General features: G+C 38.3%; 1 protein-coding gene across 14 annotated transcripts in view; it reads left to right on the top strand.

Moving 5' to 3' along the window:
• Positions 1–19,603, top strand: part of KCNQ2 (potassium voltage-gated channel subfamily Q member 2) — a 171,193-nt gene extending 151,590 nt beyond the window's left edge. For 8 of the 14 annotated variants that reach the window (XM_074288848.1, XM_074288847.1, XM_074288842.1 and 5 more), the window contains one exon: positions 1,131–19,602. In XM_074288848.1, coding sequence (XP_074144949.1) covers positions 1,131–1,865 — 735 coding nt within the window. In that variant the 3' untranslated portion in view covers positions 1,866–19,602. Of the gene's footprint in view, positions 1–1,130 lie in introns of all 14 variants that reach the window. The other 6 variants (XM_074288843.1, XM_074288840.1, XM_074288839.1 and 3 more) reach the window with 2 other exon arrangements.
• Positions 19,604–22,484: the final 2,881 nt, after the last annotated feature.

Below are 22,484 nucleotides of genomic sequence, written 5' to 3'. Positions count from 1 at the left end.
TTTTACACAGGTTTCACATGAATGGGACTATTTCAGTAACTTTCACCAGCTTGACACTTTCATCTGTTCCTAAAGGACTCCCTGTAGGACTATTCCTTGAACACTGCTGTTCTGCTTCAAAGATAGTTGTCAACTCCTTCAAAATGGTTTGGGCCAAGTAAGAGATGTTAGAATGATTTGAAAGTGTATCCCAATCTTTACCTCAGCCCATGTACTTTAATCCACATCTCAGATGCCACTTAGTCTTGTGATCAATTTCATTATAATCAATATAAGGACAAATAAATCAATATTAACTATTGGTTTAATAAACTATTGCTATTATTATTTTAACTATTATTAGTTTTTACTAACTATAAATATAATGTATTTTCCTAAGTGCTGGAAATATAAAGAAATACAAAGTTACAAAGAAAATGTAAAAACAAGCCATTTGTGGTTACATAATAAATGATTGATAGACTATATCTTAAGTTCATAGAGGTGTTATTTTGTATCTTTGGATATGAATTTTAATTTTAACTCTGACATATTTTAGCCATGTGTATCTGGGCAAGGTTTCTTTATTTCTCAGTATCTCAATTTCTTTTCACATAAAACAGGAATGATGATGTTTGCATATCCCACCTCACAGGGTTGCTTGGAGCCAAGTACTTTGTAAATCTATTATAAAACACTAAAAGTGAGTTATTGCTGTTGAAATCATTGCTTTAGCAATTTTTTGGTAAAGGATAGAAAAGTACATTCCATTAGTCAGAGATTTGTTGAACCTGCAACAAATAGCATTGTTTGGTTCCAGACTAAAAAGAGATGTCCTGACTATCACAGAATTAATGATAAAAAGGGTTCACAATTCAAATGAACATGCAACCATCAGAAGTACAATTTATTGTCTTGAAGTATTTTGAGAGGTAAAAGAAGGCCCCAGGATTATATTTACAGGGTAATAGAATAAGTTGATCTAGAAAACTCTTCTGGAGAAAGTGAGTTGTGATTTAAGGATATGGAAAAAAATTATTAGGTGTGCTTCTTGCTAGATTTTAGGTGAAGACTGTGTCTTATCATCTACTATGAGAACTTTGCTTTGTCTTTTGATTAAACAGAAGTGATGTTGATATGAATATTTTCAGGTTCTCTCCATGGAGAAGAAGTTGGACTTCCTGGTCAACATTTACATGCAGCGGATGGGTATTCCTCCAACAGAAACGGAAGCCTATTTTGGTTCTAAGGAACCAGAACCTGCCCCTCCTTATCATAGCCCAGAGGAGAGCCGTGAGCACATTGACAAGAATGGCTGTATCATCAAAATCATCCGCTCCACCAGCTCCATGGGGCAAAAGAATTTCTCTGCTCCTCCTGCACCGGCCATGCCTTCTAACATATGCCCTCCATCCACTTCATGGCAGCACCAAGCCTATCAGCGACAGAGCCATGGGTCCTCTCCAGTAGGAGATAATGGCTCTTTAGTCCGAATCCCCCCTCCACCATCTCATGAGCGGTCCTTGTCTGCTTACAGTGGGGGTAATCGGGCTAGCATGGAGTTCCTCCGTAATGAGGACATGGCTGTCAAGCACCATGAGAGTGCCTTGAGGGACAGTGACACCTCAATCTCTATCCCCTCAGTGGACCATGAGGAACTAGAGCGTTCCTTCAGTGGCTTTAGCATTTCCCAGTCCAAGGAGAACTTGGACATGCTGAACAGTTGCTATGCAGCCGTGGCCCCTTGTGCAAAAATCAGGCCCTACATTGCAGAAGGGGAGTCGGACACTGATTCTGACCTTTGCACACCCTGTGGCCCCCCACCACGGTCAGCCACTGGGGAGGGCCCCTTCAGTGACATGGGCTGGTCAGGAGCTCGAAAATGAGGCCCTTGCTACCCAACCAGCTGATGGTTCACATTGTCCACATGTTCAACTCTTTTCAAGGGACTGACCACCAAGGATTTGTGTTTCAGAAACTTGCTTAGCTCTGGGACACTCTCTAGTAGCTGTGTTGAGTGCAGAGGGAGGGGAGGGTTGGGGAGGGGGGTGAGGTTGGGACAGAGGCTGGCTCAGCAACCCTCTTCCTTGCAGACGGGTCAGTGGGTAATATTATCCATAGGAGACTGGATCAATTTTCTCCTGTCTTTCTGGGTGCACTATTTAAGGGAGGGGTGTGAAACTGTGTCTTGATACAGGGTAGATGAGTGGAGTTTCTTGGTATCAGCCAAGCAAGGTTTTATAAAAAATCATTTTATTATAAGGTATTAATTGTCCCATGGGTAGAAGTTTATTTATTACCTCTGGGGTTCTCTGTGATTACAAAGCGAATACACAATCCCCACTGTCTTGTACAACAATTGTTGATTTTTTTTTTTAATAGAAGTGGCAGACTTTTAAGTGGACTCAAAACTTTTAGTTCAACATTCATCAATGGGAGAGTGAGGATGATGACAGTGGGGTGTGAGGGAATTATGGAGGTGGCTCTATAAGTGGATTGGTTATAGTTTTTGAGAATTCCCAAAGCTGAAAAATGTGAGCATTTTAAGAAAATTGGGAGGAAAGGCCAAATTGTGAGTCAGTGGTGATCCAAGAGAGATTTAAGAATTTTTAAAAATGAAATTAGGAGTTACAGTTAAAACATTTATTACACTAAATTGGGTAACCTGTTTAGTCTTTCTGCTTCTAAACAGTACAGACTTTTTTAGGGTGTGACTGTATTGGGTGGTTACTGATTTGAATTTTTCTATGTGGATCTTACTCGTGCTCTATAGAGAGTTTGGCAGCAAAAGGGAGCATGAGGAAAAAAATGAAGATAAGTGGAGAGGGTAAAATTTGAAGCCTTATTTTTTTTAAATGCAACTCCCCAGAGAGTTGGGTTTTTAATGTGGTGAGTGGTGAACAGTCAAATGACTGGCTAGCTTTACCACAGTCCCTTTATGGACATATTCATGGTTATGCCTGAAAGTGTTTTCCTCTCACAGACCCACTGAAAATGTTTGCTTCTTTGATCCCATAACTCAGATTCCCCTAAATTTTTTGCTGTTGTGAAATGTTTCCTCTCTTCACCATCTTAAAGCAGGAAGGAAATCTCTCTTCCTTCTTTTCTTGAGTACAAGCCTACCAAACTGCTAGTTGGCTTCTATTTCCATTTGGCTCTTTATTTTTGAAACAGTGTTGCTGTCATGAATGCTGGACCTATAGTCAGGACCCCTGCCATAAGCAGGAGCATCGCTTTCATTGGGGACCAAAACAAATCCACAAAGTGATCTTTTTTGTCTTTTGATATCCACTAGACTCACAAGGGAATGGGGAGGAAATGGTAGACCAGACCTTCGAATATGTGCTTTGAATTGTCCTGCCCCTAATCCTTTCATTTAATTAAAGGGATCTCAGGGTCTTCTTAAAGGCTAAAATTATGAGTACCTTTGAGCCCTGGCCTGAACTTTACATTCTTCAGTCATCTTTCCAGGGGCATGCAGATAAAATATCAGCAGGTAAGAGGAGGTTTAGATTCCAAGGCCATTTCAGTCCTGCTGGAAAAAAAGTCCCTATTCCTGCAAAGCCATATTCAACCCTTTGGGGAAGATTTTCTCCCCAGAGACTTACTTCAACTATGCTGACTTGGCATAGAAGCAAAAAGAAAGTGGTCAAGTTCGAATTTCGGCTCTGATGCTTATAATATGACTTAGGTATGAGTGAACATTTCTGAATATGGAAACTTAGTGCTCTCTGAGGAACATCAGAAAAAACTCATGATATTTACAGCCACCTTCATGTTTTAGTTTATCCATTAGCCATCCTGCTTATTTATTGGGATAATGTGTCTGAACAACATAACTAACTTGTAGATATTTGGAAAGTCTCTTCCACATACTGTATAGTAGATCCCAAAGGACAGCAGTTTACTGAACTCAAGGGACAATCTCTTTGTCATTTGGTACATTCTATAAGGACAGTGGGCTGGTCTTGTCTTATTCTGTCTCCCATTGATACTTAGAGAAGACTCCATGTCATTAGGTACTATGGCATAATAAACAACACAGGAAGCTCTTTAAATGATAGAATGTTCTGAAATAGAATCTCCTTGATTCTCCCCTTTACCTATCACACAGTGAAGAAACTATGTTGAAAAGCCAACTCAATAAAGCTCTTTCTAAATTTCTTCCTTGGATTGGAAAACAAAACAAAATGCAGATGAGCGGAAGGAAGATCAACTTTTCTTTTGTTTATCCTCTCCCTATATACATAGGAAGGAACATAAACTCATCATTTCTTCCATTTGTTTGGTAAAGGGCTAACTGGTTCAGGGTATCTCTTTTGTACCTGGTTCTACAATATGAAGTAGGGATATTTGGTACTTTGATGTACCTATGATATCATTAATGTGGGTACTCCCTCCAATAATACAGATGACAGCCCCTCCTTGCCTGTCCATCTTATGCAAATTTTGTCCATGTCCCCCTAGAAACCTTTATGGAAGGAAGAGTGCCCACTGTACTGGAGGTCTTCCTCTATATCGCCTATTAACCATGGTATCACCAAGGGCTGGCCACTAAGCCCTTGGGCTGGGCATCAGTTTTCCCTACTCTGTGTGACCAGCTCATCTTCTTTGGTTTTCCCTTCAGTTATACATCTCTCTGGTGACATCTAAGTACATGCCCTATTTTATGTTTCATAAATATAAAGATAAAATAGATGAAAGAGAAAGATTAAACCTATTTTAGATGTTGAAAAAATTGCCTTAAGCCAATAAAAGCTTTCCTTATGGATTTTCCTCAGTTTTGGTTAATTAAAGATCATCCATAGCTGTCCTAAATGTTGCATTTGGGAATGTCTCTTCTGGAGTTAATGTTAATGCCCCATTTAAAGAGAAACTTTTAAAGAAGTATTATGTAGAACTGAGTATTTATCATAGATTTCATATTCCCCTTTGAGTTATGTGGGGATAGAGTTTAGAATGAATGTGGCTGCTGAAGGACCATGGTGCTTCAGGGCTATAGACTGGTTAACATTGGGTTCAGTAATCTTGTATCCTCAATAGTCTCTCTTGCCTTTAAGAAAGGCAATGGAATCTTGGAGTTACACAAAAATAACTTAATTCCCCCATGGTTTAGATTATAGGATAGTCCTGCTTTTGACTTATCTGTGTGCCCAATGGAACCGATGAAAACTAATTAACTTTTCAGACATTTTTCAGTAAATATACTAAAATTTAGACTTCCTCCTTTCAAAATATCTTTGTTAAATCAGTCTTGAGTTGAACTAGAGTGCCCATCCTGATGAGGATTCATAATATTAGAGTATAGTGCATGTTCATTTTTATTTCTAATTTTGGCTTCTTGCTTCTGGCATAAAAGCATGTCCCTTGAAAGCAACTCCGAGGGATGATTACTTTTCCCTTAATTTTGGAAGGTATTAGGCAGAAAGGTATAATTGAGAAGAGTTCTATCTGAAACAGCAAGTTTTAGCTTCTCTTGTTAGTCTGCATGTCTCACTTATTTCCCTACTCCCCAGGAAAATGGCCAAGGCTTGAATAATACCCTTTCATCCAATGACTTGTTACTGTTCACCATTTCTTTTTTGCCAAGTGGAGTTGGCCTAACTACCTCTCCCATACCTCTATGACTGCTCTTCTCTTGGTTCTATGGAACTAGAAGGTAAATGGAGGTATTCTGCTCTCTCTCCCTTCCCTAATCTATGTCCAAACAGAGCACAGCTATAGGCCTTTCCCATAAGCCAGATGTGCCAGCTTAAGTTATTCCAATGAAGGAGATAATACAGGAATGAGTTATCCCAGGAATCAGTCTAAAGGGGTATACTTTGGAGGAGAAACTTAACCTTTGCCACCATTAGAAACTGTGATCTTGAGGGTCTGGACCAAAGACTAAATTTTATATCAACCTACGAAATGTCATGTTCTATTCTAGCAACTCAAGAACCCTCAAGAACCAATGGCTATATTTGCCAATTAAATTTAATTTGAGAGGATATCATGCTTGTACACTCATGGAGCCTTTTGGAGAACCCTTGACTTTAATGAGCACAGGATGTTGCATTCTCTCTGGCTTTATCATCTTTTAAGAAAATTCTCTCTTGGATCAATTGTGACTTGCATTGACATTTTCTTACTCACAACCTTCCTTATCAGAGCCACCATGTGGAAGTTCTTAGTAGACTAAAGTAATTTCCTTGCCAGCAGAATCCTTAAAATGAAGCAGGAGATTTCCATGCAAATTATTTATAGCAATTGGGAAGACTATTTGTTCCCCATGCATGACATTTTCCTTAATCAGCAAAAACTGAGAACCAACAACTTTCTCTGGATCATGACAATTGGACTGGGGACAACCTTTTACATTGGGAGTAGAATAGATGCACCAGCCAGTGTAGAATCAATGAAAGCACTTTAGCTAGGGTAGATGTAGTCTCACACTGGACTTTTTTGAATGATAAAACTGATTTATTATTTTTTTCCAAAGCCTCATAGGAGTAGTTTGGTCTCACTGAAATTTATATTTAAGACCAGAGTACATATATCTTAGCCCTGTGACAATTTAGGATTTTTTCTATATTGTCCTAGGCTGGGCATTGTTTCTCTAGGAGGCTTCAAAATATAATTAGTATATATATACATATATATATATGCATAACTATCTACCTGGGTGTGTATCTGTAACCAACATTTCATTTGCACACTCTTGCTTGCCTTAGATTGATTGTCTCTATCAAGAGAGAAACACTCAGTATTTTGAACAATATTAAACAAGCTCATATTATAGCTCTTGGCCAGAGTAAATCACTTGCAGCTAGTTCCTATTCAGTGATCCAGGGAGAAGAGAAAAGTGTATTGTACACATCTGAATGATTTTTCCAGCCTATCTCACTTTCAATTTTGCCTGCTTATGCATGCCATTGGAGATGAGTAGTGATAACAGCTTTTGGCACCTATGTTTTCTTTTTCAAAGTGCTGTAGATTTTTTAAATGGTAAATTAAAACACCAGGTTTAAATCATGCTTCCCCTAGTCATGCAGAGCTCTGACAATTCAATGACTTTTTCCTTAATAGGTAGCATTGAAGCAACTAATTTCAGATGCATGAACACACAAATATGAGTTTTATAACATGGAACAAAACTTTTCTAGTATGTGTTCAATTGAAATAATTGCTACCTATACTTCAATGAATGAATGGGGGGAATGATTTTATCTAATTTTTAATAAAAATTCTAGTAATTTTTATCAAATAATTTTTATCTAATCACCACATGTTAGCAGATAGAGAAATTATGTCTAAATGCCAATTTAACTATTTTCACCAAGGACAAACCAAGGGGCTATGCACTTAGATTGTAATAAGAGGGACCTGAGATTAGACTGTCATGGTTGAGATACCCTGCAACATTTTAGCAAGGGCAGGGTTTGAAACCTCTTTGTCCAAGAATTTTTTAATGCTATGGGTATAGCCATCTTCATAGGATGTTTTGGTACAATGCCTGCTAAGGAATACTGATTGATTGTGGTAAGGGAAATGACTTATGTCCTCTTAAGCACATATGGCCCCAGAATGTTATCCAGCAGCTCCTTTATTAAGATTTAGCTATATGGACTAAATTACTTCAAAGTTGCATCTTGTCTTGGACTAGTCATAATTGCACTGAGCTCAGCAGTCATCATGTCTCCTCAAATACATGAAAATGGGGGAGGGGAGCTGAGCTTCCATTCCAGATTCCAGTATTGAAATGGGTTCTTGTTTTTTCCTCACAAATAATAAGCTTGGTATTGCTTGAATGTGACATTGAGAATATGAGTGTGAGTGTGAGAGGTCTCCAGAATATGAATACCTGTGTATGTTTGGGTGAGTATGTATTTATGTCTGAGTCAATGATTATTTGTGTCTCTTGGCATATGTGTGTGTAGAGATAAGTGAGAGAATCATATCCACAGTTCAAAAAGGCAATGAAGAATTATGCAAAACAAAACAAAAAAATTAAAGTGATAGCTATTTGCTATATCAAGTCTTCATGTTGCACCTTTGCCATGGGATGGAGGGGAGCAGCCTCCATCATCATGCAAAGATATGTCCCTAAAGCTTTGCTAGAGCCTAGACTTGCATCAGGCTGTGAATAATGCATGAGTGCTCTAAAAAAGCATGTGAGCCTCAACAGAGAGGATAATTGATGCTTCTGAAGCTCTACCCTTGTGGTGACATATTTTATTCTCACCATTTATTGTTCCCAGCACACAGTCCAGTCCCTGAGCTGGAAGGAGGAGGTTAGAGGCAGGTCTGTTCAAGAGCTGATTCGTAGGGAATTTCCCCAGAAACCAGAGCCAGAATAAAACATTTCAATGCCATAGACAAGGTTTGAAAATTTTGCAGGTTGCTTGTATTACTATCCATCATAGCCTTTGAGCTGTCACTCTAACACAAGTGACCTATTACCAAATAAATACCTATAATCCACAGAGAACAGAATTTTATACATGCATTTATAAAAGAAAATATATTTAAAAGGGACCCTCTTTGTGCCTCCTGCATGTTGCATCCTAGGCAACTATTTGCCTGTTTGTCCATTGTCAGAAAGCAACCTTTGGGTTTCTCTGGCAAATAGTGATTAGAGCTGGTATCTCTGTTCTCACCACAAAGCAGCACCTGTTGCAATTGCCACTCATGATCAGTGAGTGAAAGATACTTTTAGGACAATTTGTTTGGATTCTCAGAATTTTCTTCTAGACTTCCAATGCCCCAGTTTACCATCCCCTATGAAGGCCACATGTGGACTGTAGTGAGTCTTCTGTGGTAGAGATGGAATACTGCCATCCTCTTGCCTGAGGACAGAACAGGGCCTGCCTTTTATAACTTGTGAATTTATACATCTTTGCTCTATTCTATTCTTTGTATTTATATATTTAAAGCCCACTCACCCATTTCTACCCTTGCATATGAAGCAAAGCAAGCAGAGATTAAAAACTAAGTCAAAACCTAGGAGTTTCAAGTGTTTTAAAAACTATTTTTCCTGTTCTATTCCAGGAGGTTGTCCATTTATCTACTGCATAGATATATTAATATTAGGAAAAATGGATAGTGAGAATAGCCATTTGAGTGTTTGCTAACTTCAGTGATTGTTTTAAGAAAGGCAGAGCATCATGAATGAAGGAAGTGGTTTTTTCTGCTTTTGACATTTCAGTTCTGGTATCACATTTTTTGAAAAGGACAGTGATAAGATGAAATGCATTAGAGGAAGGTAATGAGAGTAGTGAATAGATCCCAAACTATGCCACATAAGCATTAATTGGAAGAATTATGGATATTTAAGCTAAGAAAGAAAATACTTAAGAAAGCTGTGTTCTTTCCAAATATTTGAAGTATAATTGCATGAAAGAAGGCTTGGAATAATTCTCTTTGGCCCCAAAGGGCAGAAATAAATGAATTGGGTCACAGTTGTGATACTGGTTTGATAAAAAATAGATTTGATAAAAAGTGGAATGGGTTACAGCTCGAGTGAGTTTCCCTTTTCTGAAGGTCTTCAAGTTGAGATAACCACTTTGGGGGAATGCTGTAGAGGAATATCTGCTTGGATATGGGCTGGACAAGGCTTCCTCTGAGGTTCCTTTTCAATGGTTTGTAATTTCCTGATTCTTTGACTACCGAGCTGATATCTTCATGATGAATAAGTCCCATGCCAACTAAGGACATCAGAATGAAAGGTTCCTCTCTGCCCCTGGTACAATATCTGCCCATTTATCCTTGGTTGCTGGGATCTTTTGTCTCCATTCTTAGCAGAATTTTCTGTAAATAAATAGTAAATATTTCTTAGATCTATAATCACCCTCAATTTCCCCTTCAAAAATATCCTTGGGGCTCAGAGCTTTTGACTGATGAACTTGTATTCATTTCAAAATAGCATTGCTTTATCTTTCCTCCATCATTCTCCAATTGGTGTGCGTGCGTGTGTGTGTGTGTGTGTGTGTGTGTGTGTGTGTGTGTGTGTGTGTAAACAGGCCTAAGCTGTTGGCTAATTAAGAATATTGTGATTTGATCTGTGTGAATTAGAAGCTGTGTAGTAACATTAAGCCACATTTTATACAGTAATATGATTCCTCTTATGGAAATAAATGTCAGGGATCATGTAGCTGGAGTATTAAAAATTTGATTCTTCTGGATCAGTCATAGGTTATTGTGACATATTGACCTTCTAAATTCAGAAGCTCTGGCCATGCACTAGTGTCCTAAGTTAGAGGCCAGCCTTTTGCTGAAGGCTAAAAAGTCTTTTTATCTCTTTTTTAATTCCAATCTATTTCTAGAGTTAGAACTGGGTTAATAAGAATTGGAAGAAGAGTAAAGGGAGCACCTCATTCATTTCAGGTCCATCCATCCATTCAGACTAACATCTAAATAAAAAAGGATGTGATTCTCCAGCTCTAAATATTTAAATGCAGATAATAGAGCATTAAATTTTGTGAAAGAACACCATGACTTGGGATTCTAGGGTTATACAGTATTTTCTATAATATGGATAAATGTGTGTCTATGTGCCAAATGTCTTTATACTGTTGTGAGCTGGATGTTTTTGTGCCTGTGTGATTAATTGTGCTGCATGTATATGCATCTGTGAATGTGAAGCTGAATACTATGTATGTGTGTGTGTATTTGAGTTTGGATACAACTCTTAGGTATGGTTATTTCCACATGATGTGTTTACCTGCGTATTTGTGCATACTATGCATAATATATTTGTATATGTCTGATTGTATTTGTGTTTGACTATGTATGACTGAGTAGCATGTTGGTGTGTGATTACTGAGCATGTGATTATGTATGAATGGGACTGTGATGAGCATGTTTTTGCATGTCTATGTGTGTTGAGTGGGATTAAGTATGACTGTGCTTTTGTATCTCTGTACCACCATGAGTGATAAGAGTCAAGGTAGGACTCGTTTGCTGAATATGAGTTTGAGTCTACCTCAATGTTTGTATGTATGTTTGTATTTTTGAGTACATGTGCCAACCCAACTATAAACTAATTGAGTGAGGAAGGAAATTATCAATCTAACCCCTTTGTCAAGCTTCCTTCTTGTCTCTGCCAATTTATTGACCCTTTTACATGTCCTTTTTTTAACTATCTGCCAGTCAATGAACATAGGATTGTTTCCTTAGGTCTCTAATACATGGTGTTTTGTGTGAAATATAAGATAAATGAGAATTTTTGCTCCTTGGTTCTTGAATTTATAGGCTAATTGGGGAGACAGGACACATGTCTGAGACATCTTAACACTTTGAAATAGCATATCAGCAAGTGCATCTTAAAGTCCTAAGAAATAAGGCTGAGTATGCTGAGGGGACCCAGGGATGAGGATGGGATGGATAAATTAGGGAAAATATTGAAGAGGTAGTTTTAAGCTGGGTTTTGTAGGAGGTGGTTGACATAAATTGGTTTTACACATTCTGTTCTCTCATCATGAGATAAGTGGTGAGTAATCCTTACTAATTCAAAGATGCTTCATTCTTGTCTTCTGAATGAAGTTTTCCTGTGACAGCTTCTTGTGAAGTTGGAGCTAGTATATATATAGCTAGTCTTGGGAGGAAGGCACAGGAAACCAGATGGACAGAGCCTAAATGATCCAAAGTAGATAAGAATCAGTGGTCTCAAGGAGCTTGACCTGTAGTTTTGGCTTATTAAGTATGTGCCAAAGAGAATCACAAGAAATCTTCAGTGTATTGAGATAATCCCTTTTTTTAAAAACAGTCACAAAAGGAGGACATAAAAGTGGGATTGGATAGAGATTTCTCAGCAGGGCCCAAAGAGTCTGTCCCACTGCCCCTAGCTTGGGGTTTGGTTTTGATTCAGGGAGGGAACTTTGGGCTTGTCCAATCCTGTCAGTGAATGAGGGATACCAGGGGTCCCCACAAGGGGAGAATTCTTCCTATAAGAAAGATGTGCCACCTGAGGAAGTGTGCATGCTATGTAACAAAAATCCCTCAATCCTGGGGAGAAAAGAAAATGTTTTAAAGTTGCCAAGTATTTACTACATTTTTTTTTTACTTTACATACTTTCTTATGGGGCTGAATAGACATTTGGACAAGTTGCCTTAATGTGCTTTGGCGGAAACTCTCTCAGCTGCCACTATTTGGAGAGTCTAAGTCGGCCCCTCTGAGCCCCAAAGAGGTCAGCTTTCCCAAATGCTGTGACTTATTCACTGGTAGGCTCTGACCAGTGACCTGGGCCTGCTATGGGGGATAGAGTAGGATGGTGGTTAGTGAAGGGCCGAGCCAATTGAGGGGGTCGACCTCTGGGTCCTTGAAATGGATCCAATTCCACATGAGGAACAAGTGTTCCACTGAGCCAGCCTCTGTTTCCTTCATCTCTTCTATCGAGTCTGTGAGTTCACATTTATTTAATAAAAACAGAGGCAGATCAGAATGTTGGGCTTGCTCTGTAACTTTAAACCTCTTTGGATGGACCTTAATCTATGTGTGATAAGGCAATTTTGCTAGTCTCTTTCTCTCTCTTGCATACACAATTGCACATACTTCCATACATGCTATGAAACACATATATACACTCATCCCAATTCTTACACACACACACACACACACACACACACACACACACACACACACACACACACACTTTCTCATTTCCTAAGTCCCACTTGTGCTCCCAGTGAACATTAATATTTGGTTGTCTTTTGGCTAGCAAAGGTGGCTGCTTTGCTTCCTCTCATTTGCTCTGTTGCCTTGGCTGTTTTGCACTTTTGTTTGTGCTCCAAAGAATATTTCATATTGCCTTCGGTACTGACGTACACCTTGAAACATTTTGTATGTATTGGATGGTTCACACTTCTCTTGTAAAATAGCAACTAGACTTTTTGTGAATGTGTTCTTTCCTCTGTAAATTTCCCCTTCTGCCTTTGTGCACTTTTATAGGGGTAGATACCCAGAGAAAACTCTAGTTTTCTAATGGAATAGTAAAGATATTAAATCATATAACTCACTGATTGCCACTAGAATGCAATGTAGCCCAGACTTTTTTCTTCATGGACATTTTCAGCATGAAATATCCTGTACATTCATGTGGAAGGTTACAATATCTTCAGGGAAGTTCTTCATGTGATACTTGGGGAAATCTGCCATCATAGGAAGAGAGGATGATTTTAGACAAGCATCCAAGTAGACCATGTGCATTTTAGTAAAATGCCAGTAATTCAACTTGCTAAGCAGTAGTGCACACTTATTATTACTTTCTATTTTATGTCTCCATGGGTCATTAATTTCATGAAGAATATAAGTAACACTGATATCCAACCAGGATTTCTACAATACTCTGAAATTTGCAAAGTGCTTTACAAATATTACCTCATCTGATCTCACAACAATCCTGTCAGTCAGGTGCTATTATTATCCTCCACTTTTACAGACAAGAAAATTGAGGCAGAGAGATTAAGTGACTTGTTATTTAGGGTCACATAGCTAGTAATTTGGTCAAGATTTCAATTCACTTCTTCTTGATTTCAAATCCATTGCTATATCTACCATACCATTTAAGGCTTCCATCTCATATCTGATGCAGGAGTGAAGGCACTGAGTGGGATACTTTCTGGAATACTGTGATAATCTCAGTAGCTTTCAAAAATTCTTGAGTATATATTTTTGTCTTAACTTATTTCTTTCTGCTTAACATATACACTATAAGACTGGGTGCAGCTCAACAGAACCAACAATAGATCAGGGAAGGAACCTTAGGGTGAGATGGCCATTCTCTTTTTTAACTTGCTAAGAGGGAGAAACCGTCTCACATGAAAAATGAAAGGATTGAACCAAATTAGCATATCCCAAACCAATAATCTTATGTGTATTGCTTTCCTGAAGGAGATCTCATCTGATGAGACCAGGGAATCCACTAACTATAATATGGAGATGATGAAGAAAAAAAAAATGCCATTACTTTTTTTTAAAATGTTCTTAACTTACCATTCAATGTCCTTGACAATACAATCTTAATGTGGCCTTACCCCCCAATATAGAAAGTGTGGGATATAATTTCTTATTGGATAAAAATTGAGTTCTTGTTCTTTAACAATTATTTACTTTCTTTAGGAGACAGTGCCCCTCCAATGCTCTCTCACTCTAGCCCCAAAGGAAGGTGGGGAATGATGGCTTGAGGTCAAAGGGGATTATCTTTTTCCTGGAAGGTCTAATCATCATTCCACACACTGGTCTCCAGTCCCAAAACTCACTCTATACTTGATGAAACTTTAGCTTCCGTCTGAAGAATGGATACCATCTCACTGATGAAGTTGCCTTTTGCCTCATTATTGGAAGAGAATTTTTTTTTCAGCTTTGAAATTGGATTTTGATCCTTCCCTGGACAAAAGAAACCAGGAAAGCTATGCTCATTGTTCTCATTCAGCTCCTTTGTATTTCCCTGAGTACAACGTTTCAGAGAAAGAAGCTAAAAGGAATCGATCTCTCACAAAAGCAATTTGGGCAGATTGAACCTCTCACTGTCTTTGTGAGAGTTTAGCCTTAATTCAGGGGTCAAACCTCATTCAAATGGCTTCACCTGTTCTATCACAATCTTACCTTGTGATTAATCCCCATAACATTGCTCTTTCCTAATTATGATTCCTACTGCTGCCTCTCAAAGCTCAGTCCTCTGGGGATACCTGATTGGAGCCCCAGGGAGGGGAACACTCTTTACTTCCCTTCTCCAATTTTTTGTGTCTGGTTTTGGAAATGGTTGATGAGAGGCAGAGTGGTGAAATGTGATGAGTTGGAGAATATGTGTTAGAATTTGAGTTCTGCTGTTGGTCTCAGGAAGCCCAGAGGCTGAATCCAATTCCATTTCCTGCTTAACATTTGAAGATGATATTTATAAAATACTGAGAGGTAGAAAACCACTATGGAGAGAGATACAGAGATAAAGAAATAGGAGAAGAAGGAGGAAAGAAATAAAGAAGGAAAAGGAAAGGATTAGTGAAAAAGACAGGACTAGAGGGAGGGAAATAGGATTAAGAAGACAGAGTGAGGTAGAAACAAAGAAGAATAGTTACAGACAGAAGTGAATAGGAGGGAAGAAGCAGAGAGAAACTTAACAAAAGTAGAAACAATTCCATTCAACAGACATTTATTAACTATCTCCTATGTTCCAAGTGGTGTTCTAAATGCTGGGGAATATAAAGACAAAACTCAACAATCTTAACTGAAAAGGAACACAGAAATTCGCAGAAATAGTGACAAACAGAATCAGATTTAAGAATGAGGACAAATTAATGAAAAGCCTAGAGACAAAATTCTGAAGAAAGACTGAGGCAATGAGAAAACAGAGAAAAAGAAAGAAATACATGTTTGGGAAATTTCCTCTAACTTCCCAAAATGAAAGATTTCCGTTTGTTCAGTCTGGCTTTGCAGTTCACAGGGAGGACATTTATAAGGGGAATTGGGCGTTCACTTTGCAAACTCAAGTTTGGAGGAGAGATCAGGGAAGGGACCTTGGGGTGAGATGGCCATTCTCTTTTTTAACTTGCTAAGACAGAGAAACCATTACTTGGTCCCAACCTTGATCACGTACAGCTTCAGTTTAAGAGTCATTCTCATGTGCTCATTAAGATGAAGCTTTCACAGATGTTCAGTGTATGCCCACTTCTCCCCCCTCCACCTCCCCCACCTGCTAGTCCTAGCCAGTGAATGAAACATAAGTTGATAAGAATTTAATGCATTTTCCAGAGGCTAAACAGCTTTCTTCTCTACATGTAGAAAAGGGCCAGAAATTTGAATTGTTTCCTGCCCCATATTATCAATAAAAAAATAAATGTTTTGATTTGGGGATGGGAGAGAAATAGGGAGCTTTAATAGAGCAGTTATCTTTTCTCTCCCTCTCCTTCTCTCTCTGTCCCTTATTTCCTTCCCTCCTTCCCTTTTCCCTTCCTTCCTTCTTTCCTTCCTTTTTTCCTTCCTTCCTCCTTCCTTTCCTCCTCTCTTCCTTTCTTTCCCTCTCTCTCCCTCTCTTTCCCTTCTTTCTTCCCTCCCTCTTCCCCTCTCTCATTCCTTTCCTTCCTCCCTCTCTTCCATTGCATAAAGCTAGCTATGTAAAGGGCAGAAACTCTGAGTTGATGCACTGAGGTCAGACAACGAAGCACTTAAGGCTAATTACCAATTGGACAATACTCTATAGCATATGCTTGGAAAATGGCCCTTCCCACTATAATGTGCTGGCCCAATCATTTGGTGTATACAGAGAATTGTAGGAGGGACTAGGGGGTGGGGTAAGAGTAGCCAGAGTCACTTTTGGGCAGTAGACGAAGAGGAGAGGTTGCAGAGATCCTATGTCTATTCCCTTCACTTCTACCCCTAAAGACCAAGAATAAAGACCAAGGACTTTTGCTTATCCTGACTGGCTGATTCTAAGGTACCCAGGGTGCTAACTCGGTCTTCGCAGGTTATGCTGATTTTTGTAAGGAATGCAGCATTATACAGTAAGTGGTACTATAAAATCCTTAACACAATTAAAACCAGGCTAAAAATTAATAGTTTGATGCCCCCTCTCTCCAAGTGCTTTGTTGATAGTAACGAGTCCCTCTGCCTCAAGCCAAATATGGGAGAAAGTTAATTTAGTATAAGTTGCATATTGCCCACAGTCAAGTTCAAACCCCTTTAGCTAGCTCTTAAGGGTTTTTTTTTTTTTACAACCTGGTACTGTTCTACTTTGCCAACTTTGTCTCATATTGCTTCCCTATGTGAACTCTATATTCTAGCCAAATGGGACTACTCTCTCCCATTCTGCCATTTCCCTTTACTCTGGCATCTTTGCTATTCATTTTCCTAGAGCAGGAATATTTTTTTCTGTCTTCTACTTCTGTTATTTGTTAAGTTGCTGTCCATATTTCAATGTTCATTCAAATGTTTTCCCTTATGAAGCCTTTTTTGATCTCCCCCCCAAGAAGATTCCTCCAAACTTCCTCAGTTTATATTGACTTTCTTGTCTGTGCCTTATCCTCCTATTAAGCCTCATGGGTAAAGGGTACCTATCTTAGTTTAACATTGTTATCCCTCCAAATGCCTGCCTAATAGGGAGTTAATAACAATAATAAGCATTTATATAACACTTTAAAAATACTTCTCATTATATCACCCAGGCTGGAAGTGCAGGAGCTACTCATAGACCTAATCTGGCATGGGCATGGGAGCTTTGACTAATCTATTTTGATCCCCTTTAGACAACTTAGCAGTCTCCTACTTCTGGGGGTTCACCATATTAATAATGAACTTAATAAAGATGCATGGCACATGATAAAACTCTGGAGTATATAAGATTATCTAACCTCAGCCTCCCTGATAGCTGAGATTAAAGACAAATACCACCATACATGGCTATATATAGCACTTTAAGATTTGAAAAAAAGTCTATATTTAAAATGCTGTTGTGATTCTCACAATAACCTCTTAAGATGGATACTATCATTGCTCCAATTTTACTATTTATTTTATGGATGAGGAAACTGAGGCTTGAGGTAAGACCCATGGTCTCACAATTATAAATGTCTGAAATAGGATTTTAGTTTAGGTCTTCCTGACTCTGGGATTCATTGATTAAGTTTTTATGTAGGAATCAGAGCAAAGCTTTGGAGGAGTCTAAACTAGAAAGATTAGATTTAGATTAGTGGGAAATGGTTTATCATAGAGAAATTCTGTGGTCTCAAACTCAAATAAAAATGGAAGCCCTAAACCAACCATAAGGATCCCTGTGGAACATATATTAATTTAGTTTACAATATTTTTATTTACTTTGTTAAATATTTTCCAATTACATTTTAATCTGGTTTGGGCCATACTTGAGAGCATTGTGGACTGTATGTGTTTGTCACCTCTAGAGTAGAGGATAGGGTGATGGATTTAGAGCCAGGTTCTAATTCTGACTCAGATTCTTAGATGAATATACCCACACAATTCTTTTAACCTCAGTTCTCTTGTTTATAAGAAGAAGATGGAAATAGATGTAGCTTTTAGAAGAGAAAGCATATAGAATTACTTGACAAATTTGAAAATACTATGTAAATGTCAGCAATTATTATCATCATTGAACACCACAAATTTAGACCCTGAAATAAATTAGTTCTTTTCAAAGTGATCTATGGGGAGTCTGTATACTTATTTCATTGAGGCTGCCATTGCTTGAAATATGTTTGATTTCTTTCTGAGAATGGCCTTCAAAGTCATTATATTACCACATAAGGAAATCAATCCCATGATTTGAGGACTATTTCTGGTGGATCTCAAATGGAGATTCTCTACCATAGTTCCCCTCTCCACTTATTTTCTTGACTTAATTCCTAATTGTATTTGACAGTTTGAAAAAAAAATTAAGTATACCCTTGTTTGACAAAGCTTTACTCTCACTGAGTATACTTGTGAAATAGAATCTTGAGGGGTTTATGGGCAATCTCCCTGAGATTGTCATTCTCTGAGATACTACTTGGGAATAATCTACATTGACTTAGTCCCAGTCCCACTGTAAATTCTTATTTAGTTCCAGCCATGAACATTCACTGATATCTCAATCATAATTAAGAAAACATTTTCCTTAGATTAGAAAGTAAAACATAGTAATATAAAAAATATGACAGATATAGGTAGTTTATGTAATCTATATACTAGCTCTACGCTTACATGGAGCAGATTCAGTCTTGGAAATAACCCCAAAGCATCATTCTCCATTTGGCTTATGTTTCTACTACCTTGTCAAGGTTATTTTTTTAACTAAACTTTCCCCCAATCTCATTTTAACACTTAGGTTATTAGAGGGCCAAGAATCTAGAATTCTATCTCAAAAGCAAATTAATCCAGAGGAAATATAGTAGGTAGAGATAGGCCTGGCTAATTACAAAAAAAAACACTATTGCCTTCAAGACCTGGAAGCCAATTCTGTGTAACATAGATTCCACTGAGCTGGCCCAGATCTCTTTCCTACAGCTTAGCAAGAGCAGATACTGCAGGTGTGTTTCCTATGCATTATCTTTGCCCTCCCACCCACTAACTCAGATCCTATTTGGAAGGTCCAGCATAAGTAAACGCCTGGGATATATATATATATATGAAATGCATTTTATATTATGGTCATAGGATGTCCATAGGTCAATGTCCAGCAAAAAATAGCACTTCAGTGTCCAAATGAGTGTATCCTCATGGATACTATAGACAATTTAGGTCACAGTTGGAGGAATAGGCACTGTGGAAAATCTCTCCCCCTCCCACCTGGGGGACACTGGACTGGACACTAATCCCTATAATCCTACCTCCGTAGTAGGGAATCCAAAGTTTTTGTTCCACTTGACAAATAAATATGACTTGGATGAATACAGTCAGCATCCATAATCCATCTGGTAAGACAGAGGACCAGTGAACTTTACGATGTGATATGCCATTATATCCTTCAGACCCCTGGCATCTGATCTGCCAGTTCATTTTGAGGACCCTGGACCTGGCCTTTGAACCTGCAACTGAATCCTCCTATGTATGTCATCTCTACCAATTAGAATGTTAACTCCTTGAGAGTTGGGGCTATCACTTTTCTATATGTACTTGTACTTAGCATAGTACTTGGCATTCAGTAAATAAGTACTCAATGTATGTTTATACTCATTCATTTACCTATTCTGTTATCTAGTTATTCCTTCTGAATAGGCAATGAGAATCTGGAAGAGCACAAACTACTCTGGGTCTCTGATTCAGGGATCAGCAGGAGTGATGGAACCTTTTAATCCTAGATCAGAACTCACTATGCAATGTTGGCAGAAGAGGACAAGAAATCTTAACATCCTCTAACTTCCAGCAGGCTTGAGCAGCCCTCAGCATGCCATTTCTATGCCTTTCTATTTGCTTTCTCTTCTCTTTTCTTGACTTTTTCCCATGTACCATTCCCCTTCCATTGAGGAAAATATATATACTTAGATAATAATCCAAATTTGTTCTGGTTGACAGTAACCTTATAGGAACATGTATCAAGTTATCCATGGTTATGACTTTGAGGAAGATAATACTCATTTGGAAAGTATTACTGTTTTCTTAATTGGATATCTAGTCCCATGATCATATATAAATGCACCTCATATTTTACATCCTGTGTGTGCACATGCATATATGTGTATGTACATATTTATAAATATATGTTTGAGTACTTACATTGGGAGTACGGTAGACAAATAAGCCAAAGAGGGTCTTGTGAGACAGAAAAAGGTTCAAATCATATGCCTGTCTGCCAGCCTCCGATTTCTTCTGCAGGATTGAGGTTTGGGGGATGGATATTTATCTATAGAAAATGGTTCTCCAGTTCTAGGGATCTCTTAGGAGGACATGGTGCTAGGAAGAGGTGAATATAGCATAAAATTTCCTCCTCCTCCTTCTCATCAGATAGACTTGAGTTGTCAGAGATATCTGGCCAGGGAGAACTTTCAACTGGCCCTCATGCTTACACTGTTGGAAGGATATTGTTGTTTGCCCTCCATTCCAAAGGACCATGACATTAGGGAGGTAATACCATGACATACAAGTGAGAGAGGGCTGTGCAAGATTAACTGCCTCACTTTCCCTCCAGAGCCATCTGGGTCTTAGTAATGTGAAGGACAGGCATCTGAACCAATAACAAGAGGTCAAGGGAATTAGAGATAGAAGGGACCTTAGAAATCATTGATTCCAGTGCCCTTGTTGTATAGATATGCAGACTGAAGCACATATCAGTGCAAAGATAATGGCAGAGCTAGGATTCAGATCCAAGGTGACTCTCAATCTAGAACTGCTTGAGAATAACTAGTCAGCTAAGAGCTGCTATCTGATCTGCATTAGGCTGAACACCCTTCAAATTGGCTGATTACAGCAGAATGCTGAGGTAGGGAACAACCAAGGAAGCTTTGATTTGCAGGGTAGTCCCTGAGAGGGTATTGACTTTCACTAGATCAATCCAAGATTTCTAGAGGAAGTAAGAGTTTCAGGAGCAATCCTAATAACAGAAGGGATGCAGTCGGGAGGATTTTAGAAAGCAGGAACACTGGGTTTTCCATAAATGCTGTGAGGCTTTAAGGAAAGGATTCAAGTGAGTTATTCAAATATTTATTAATTTCTTTCTATGTCACTTTGAGAAGATTACTTCATTCCCTGGATATCAGTTTCCTCTTCTGTAAAATGAAGATGGGAGAGATTGGAAAAAGCAAACGCAATGAATGACCTACAATATCCCTTCCAATTCTAAAACATTAAGATTTATGATCTAAATGTGGTGTTAGAAGTATTTTGTTAGTTCAGAGTGCCAAGTATGTAACCTGTGGGCCCCATGAAGATCACTACATTCTCAAGTGCTCCACAATTAGATTAAAATTTAATTGGGAAATAGCTAACAAAATAAATAAAAACATAGGTAATATCGCATTTTAAAAACTTAGTAAACTAAATAAACATATGACCCATATGGATCCTTGTTTATAGTTTAGTGGTCCCTGTTGCCATTTAAATTTAGTATCACTGATAGAGTTGAAAAATCAAGCATTTATTAAGCACTGAGTTTTTTTTTAATTTATTGGATATTGAGTTAAATGTTAAGAATACTAGGAAATTAAAAAAAAAAAACAAGTCTTACCTTTTGTGCTCCTATTCTAATGAAGAATAAAACATGGAAATAATTAGGCACATACAAGATATCATGTAGATGGAAGGCGATCTGAAAGATAAGATATTAACAACTTGGGAAACTGGAAAAGGCTTCTTCAAGTTTGAGTATTGAGTTTGGAGTGGAGCAAGCAGAGCATCCCAGGCATGGGAGAAAGTCAGTGCTTAGATATGCAGATGAGAGATGGAGGATGGTGTTAGGAGAACAGCAGGAAAGCATCAGAATCAGAAAGTACACAGAAGGGACAAAGATATGAGAAGAATGGAAAGATAGCAAAGCACTGCATTATGAAGACCTTTAAATGTCAAACAGAAGACTTTATAATTAATCTTCGAAGAACCAGGGAATTACTGGAGGTCATTGAGCAGGATGTTGATATGGTCAATTAGTCAACCTGTATTTATTAAGCTCTGATAATACAAACTTTAGCAAAAAAAAAAGCAGTTCCTGACTTTATTGGGGGAAACAATACATAAGAAAGAGCTGAAAAGTGATAGGAGGAGGGAGAAGTTTGAGGATAATGTGGTAAAATGGTAGAATTAAGTAGATCCAGTACAGGAATGAAGGATGGTCATTCTGTACCCTTCCCTAAAATAGAGGCCCCAGGAAGGCCTCACCAATTGGAGAAGGGAGCTGCAAGAATGGAGAAATATTCCAGAATTAGGTCACAGATACTAAGGAAAGTTCCAGGGTGTAAAAGTATCTGGGGCATGGTCAGAAGTATAAAAGGGCAGGAAAGTAAAGAATAATTGCCCTGGGCCCCTCCCCATGCTCTTTAGAAATATCAACTTGTCAGCTAAGTGCAGGATTGTTTGGAGTGAGATGAGACTTGAAACAAGGAGAACAGTT

The sequence above is a fragment of the Sminthopsis crassicaudata genome, chromosome 2 (assembly GCF_048593235.1).
Source record: "Sminthopsis crassicaudata isolate SCR6 chromosome 2, ASM4859323v1, whole genome shotgun sequence".
Lineage (NCBI taxonomy): Eukaryota > Metazoa > Chordata > Mammalia > Dasyuromorphia > Dasyuridae > Sminthopsis > Sminthopsis crassicaudata.
Note: the sequence above shows the minus strand (reverse complement) of the source record. Positions and strands in the feature narration are given on the sequence as shown.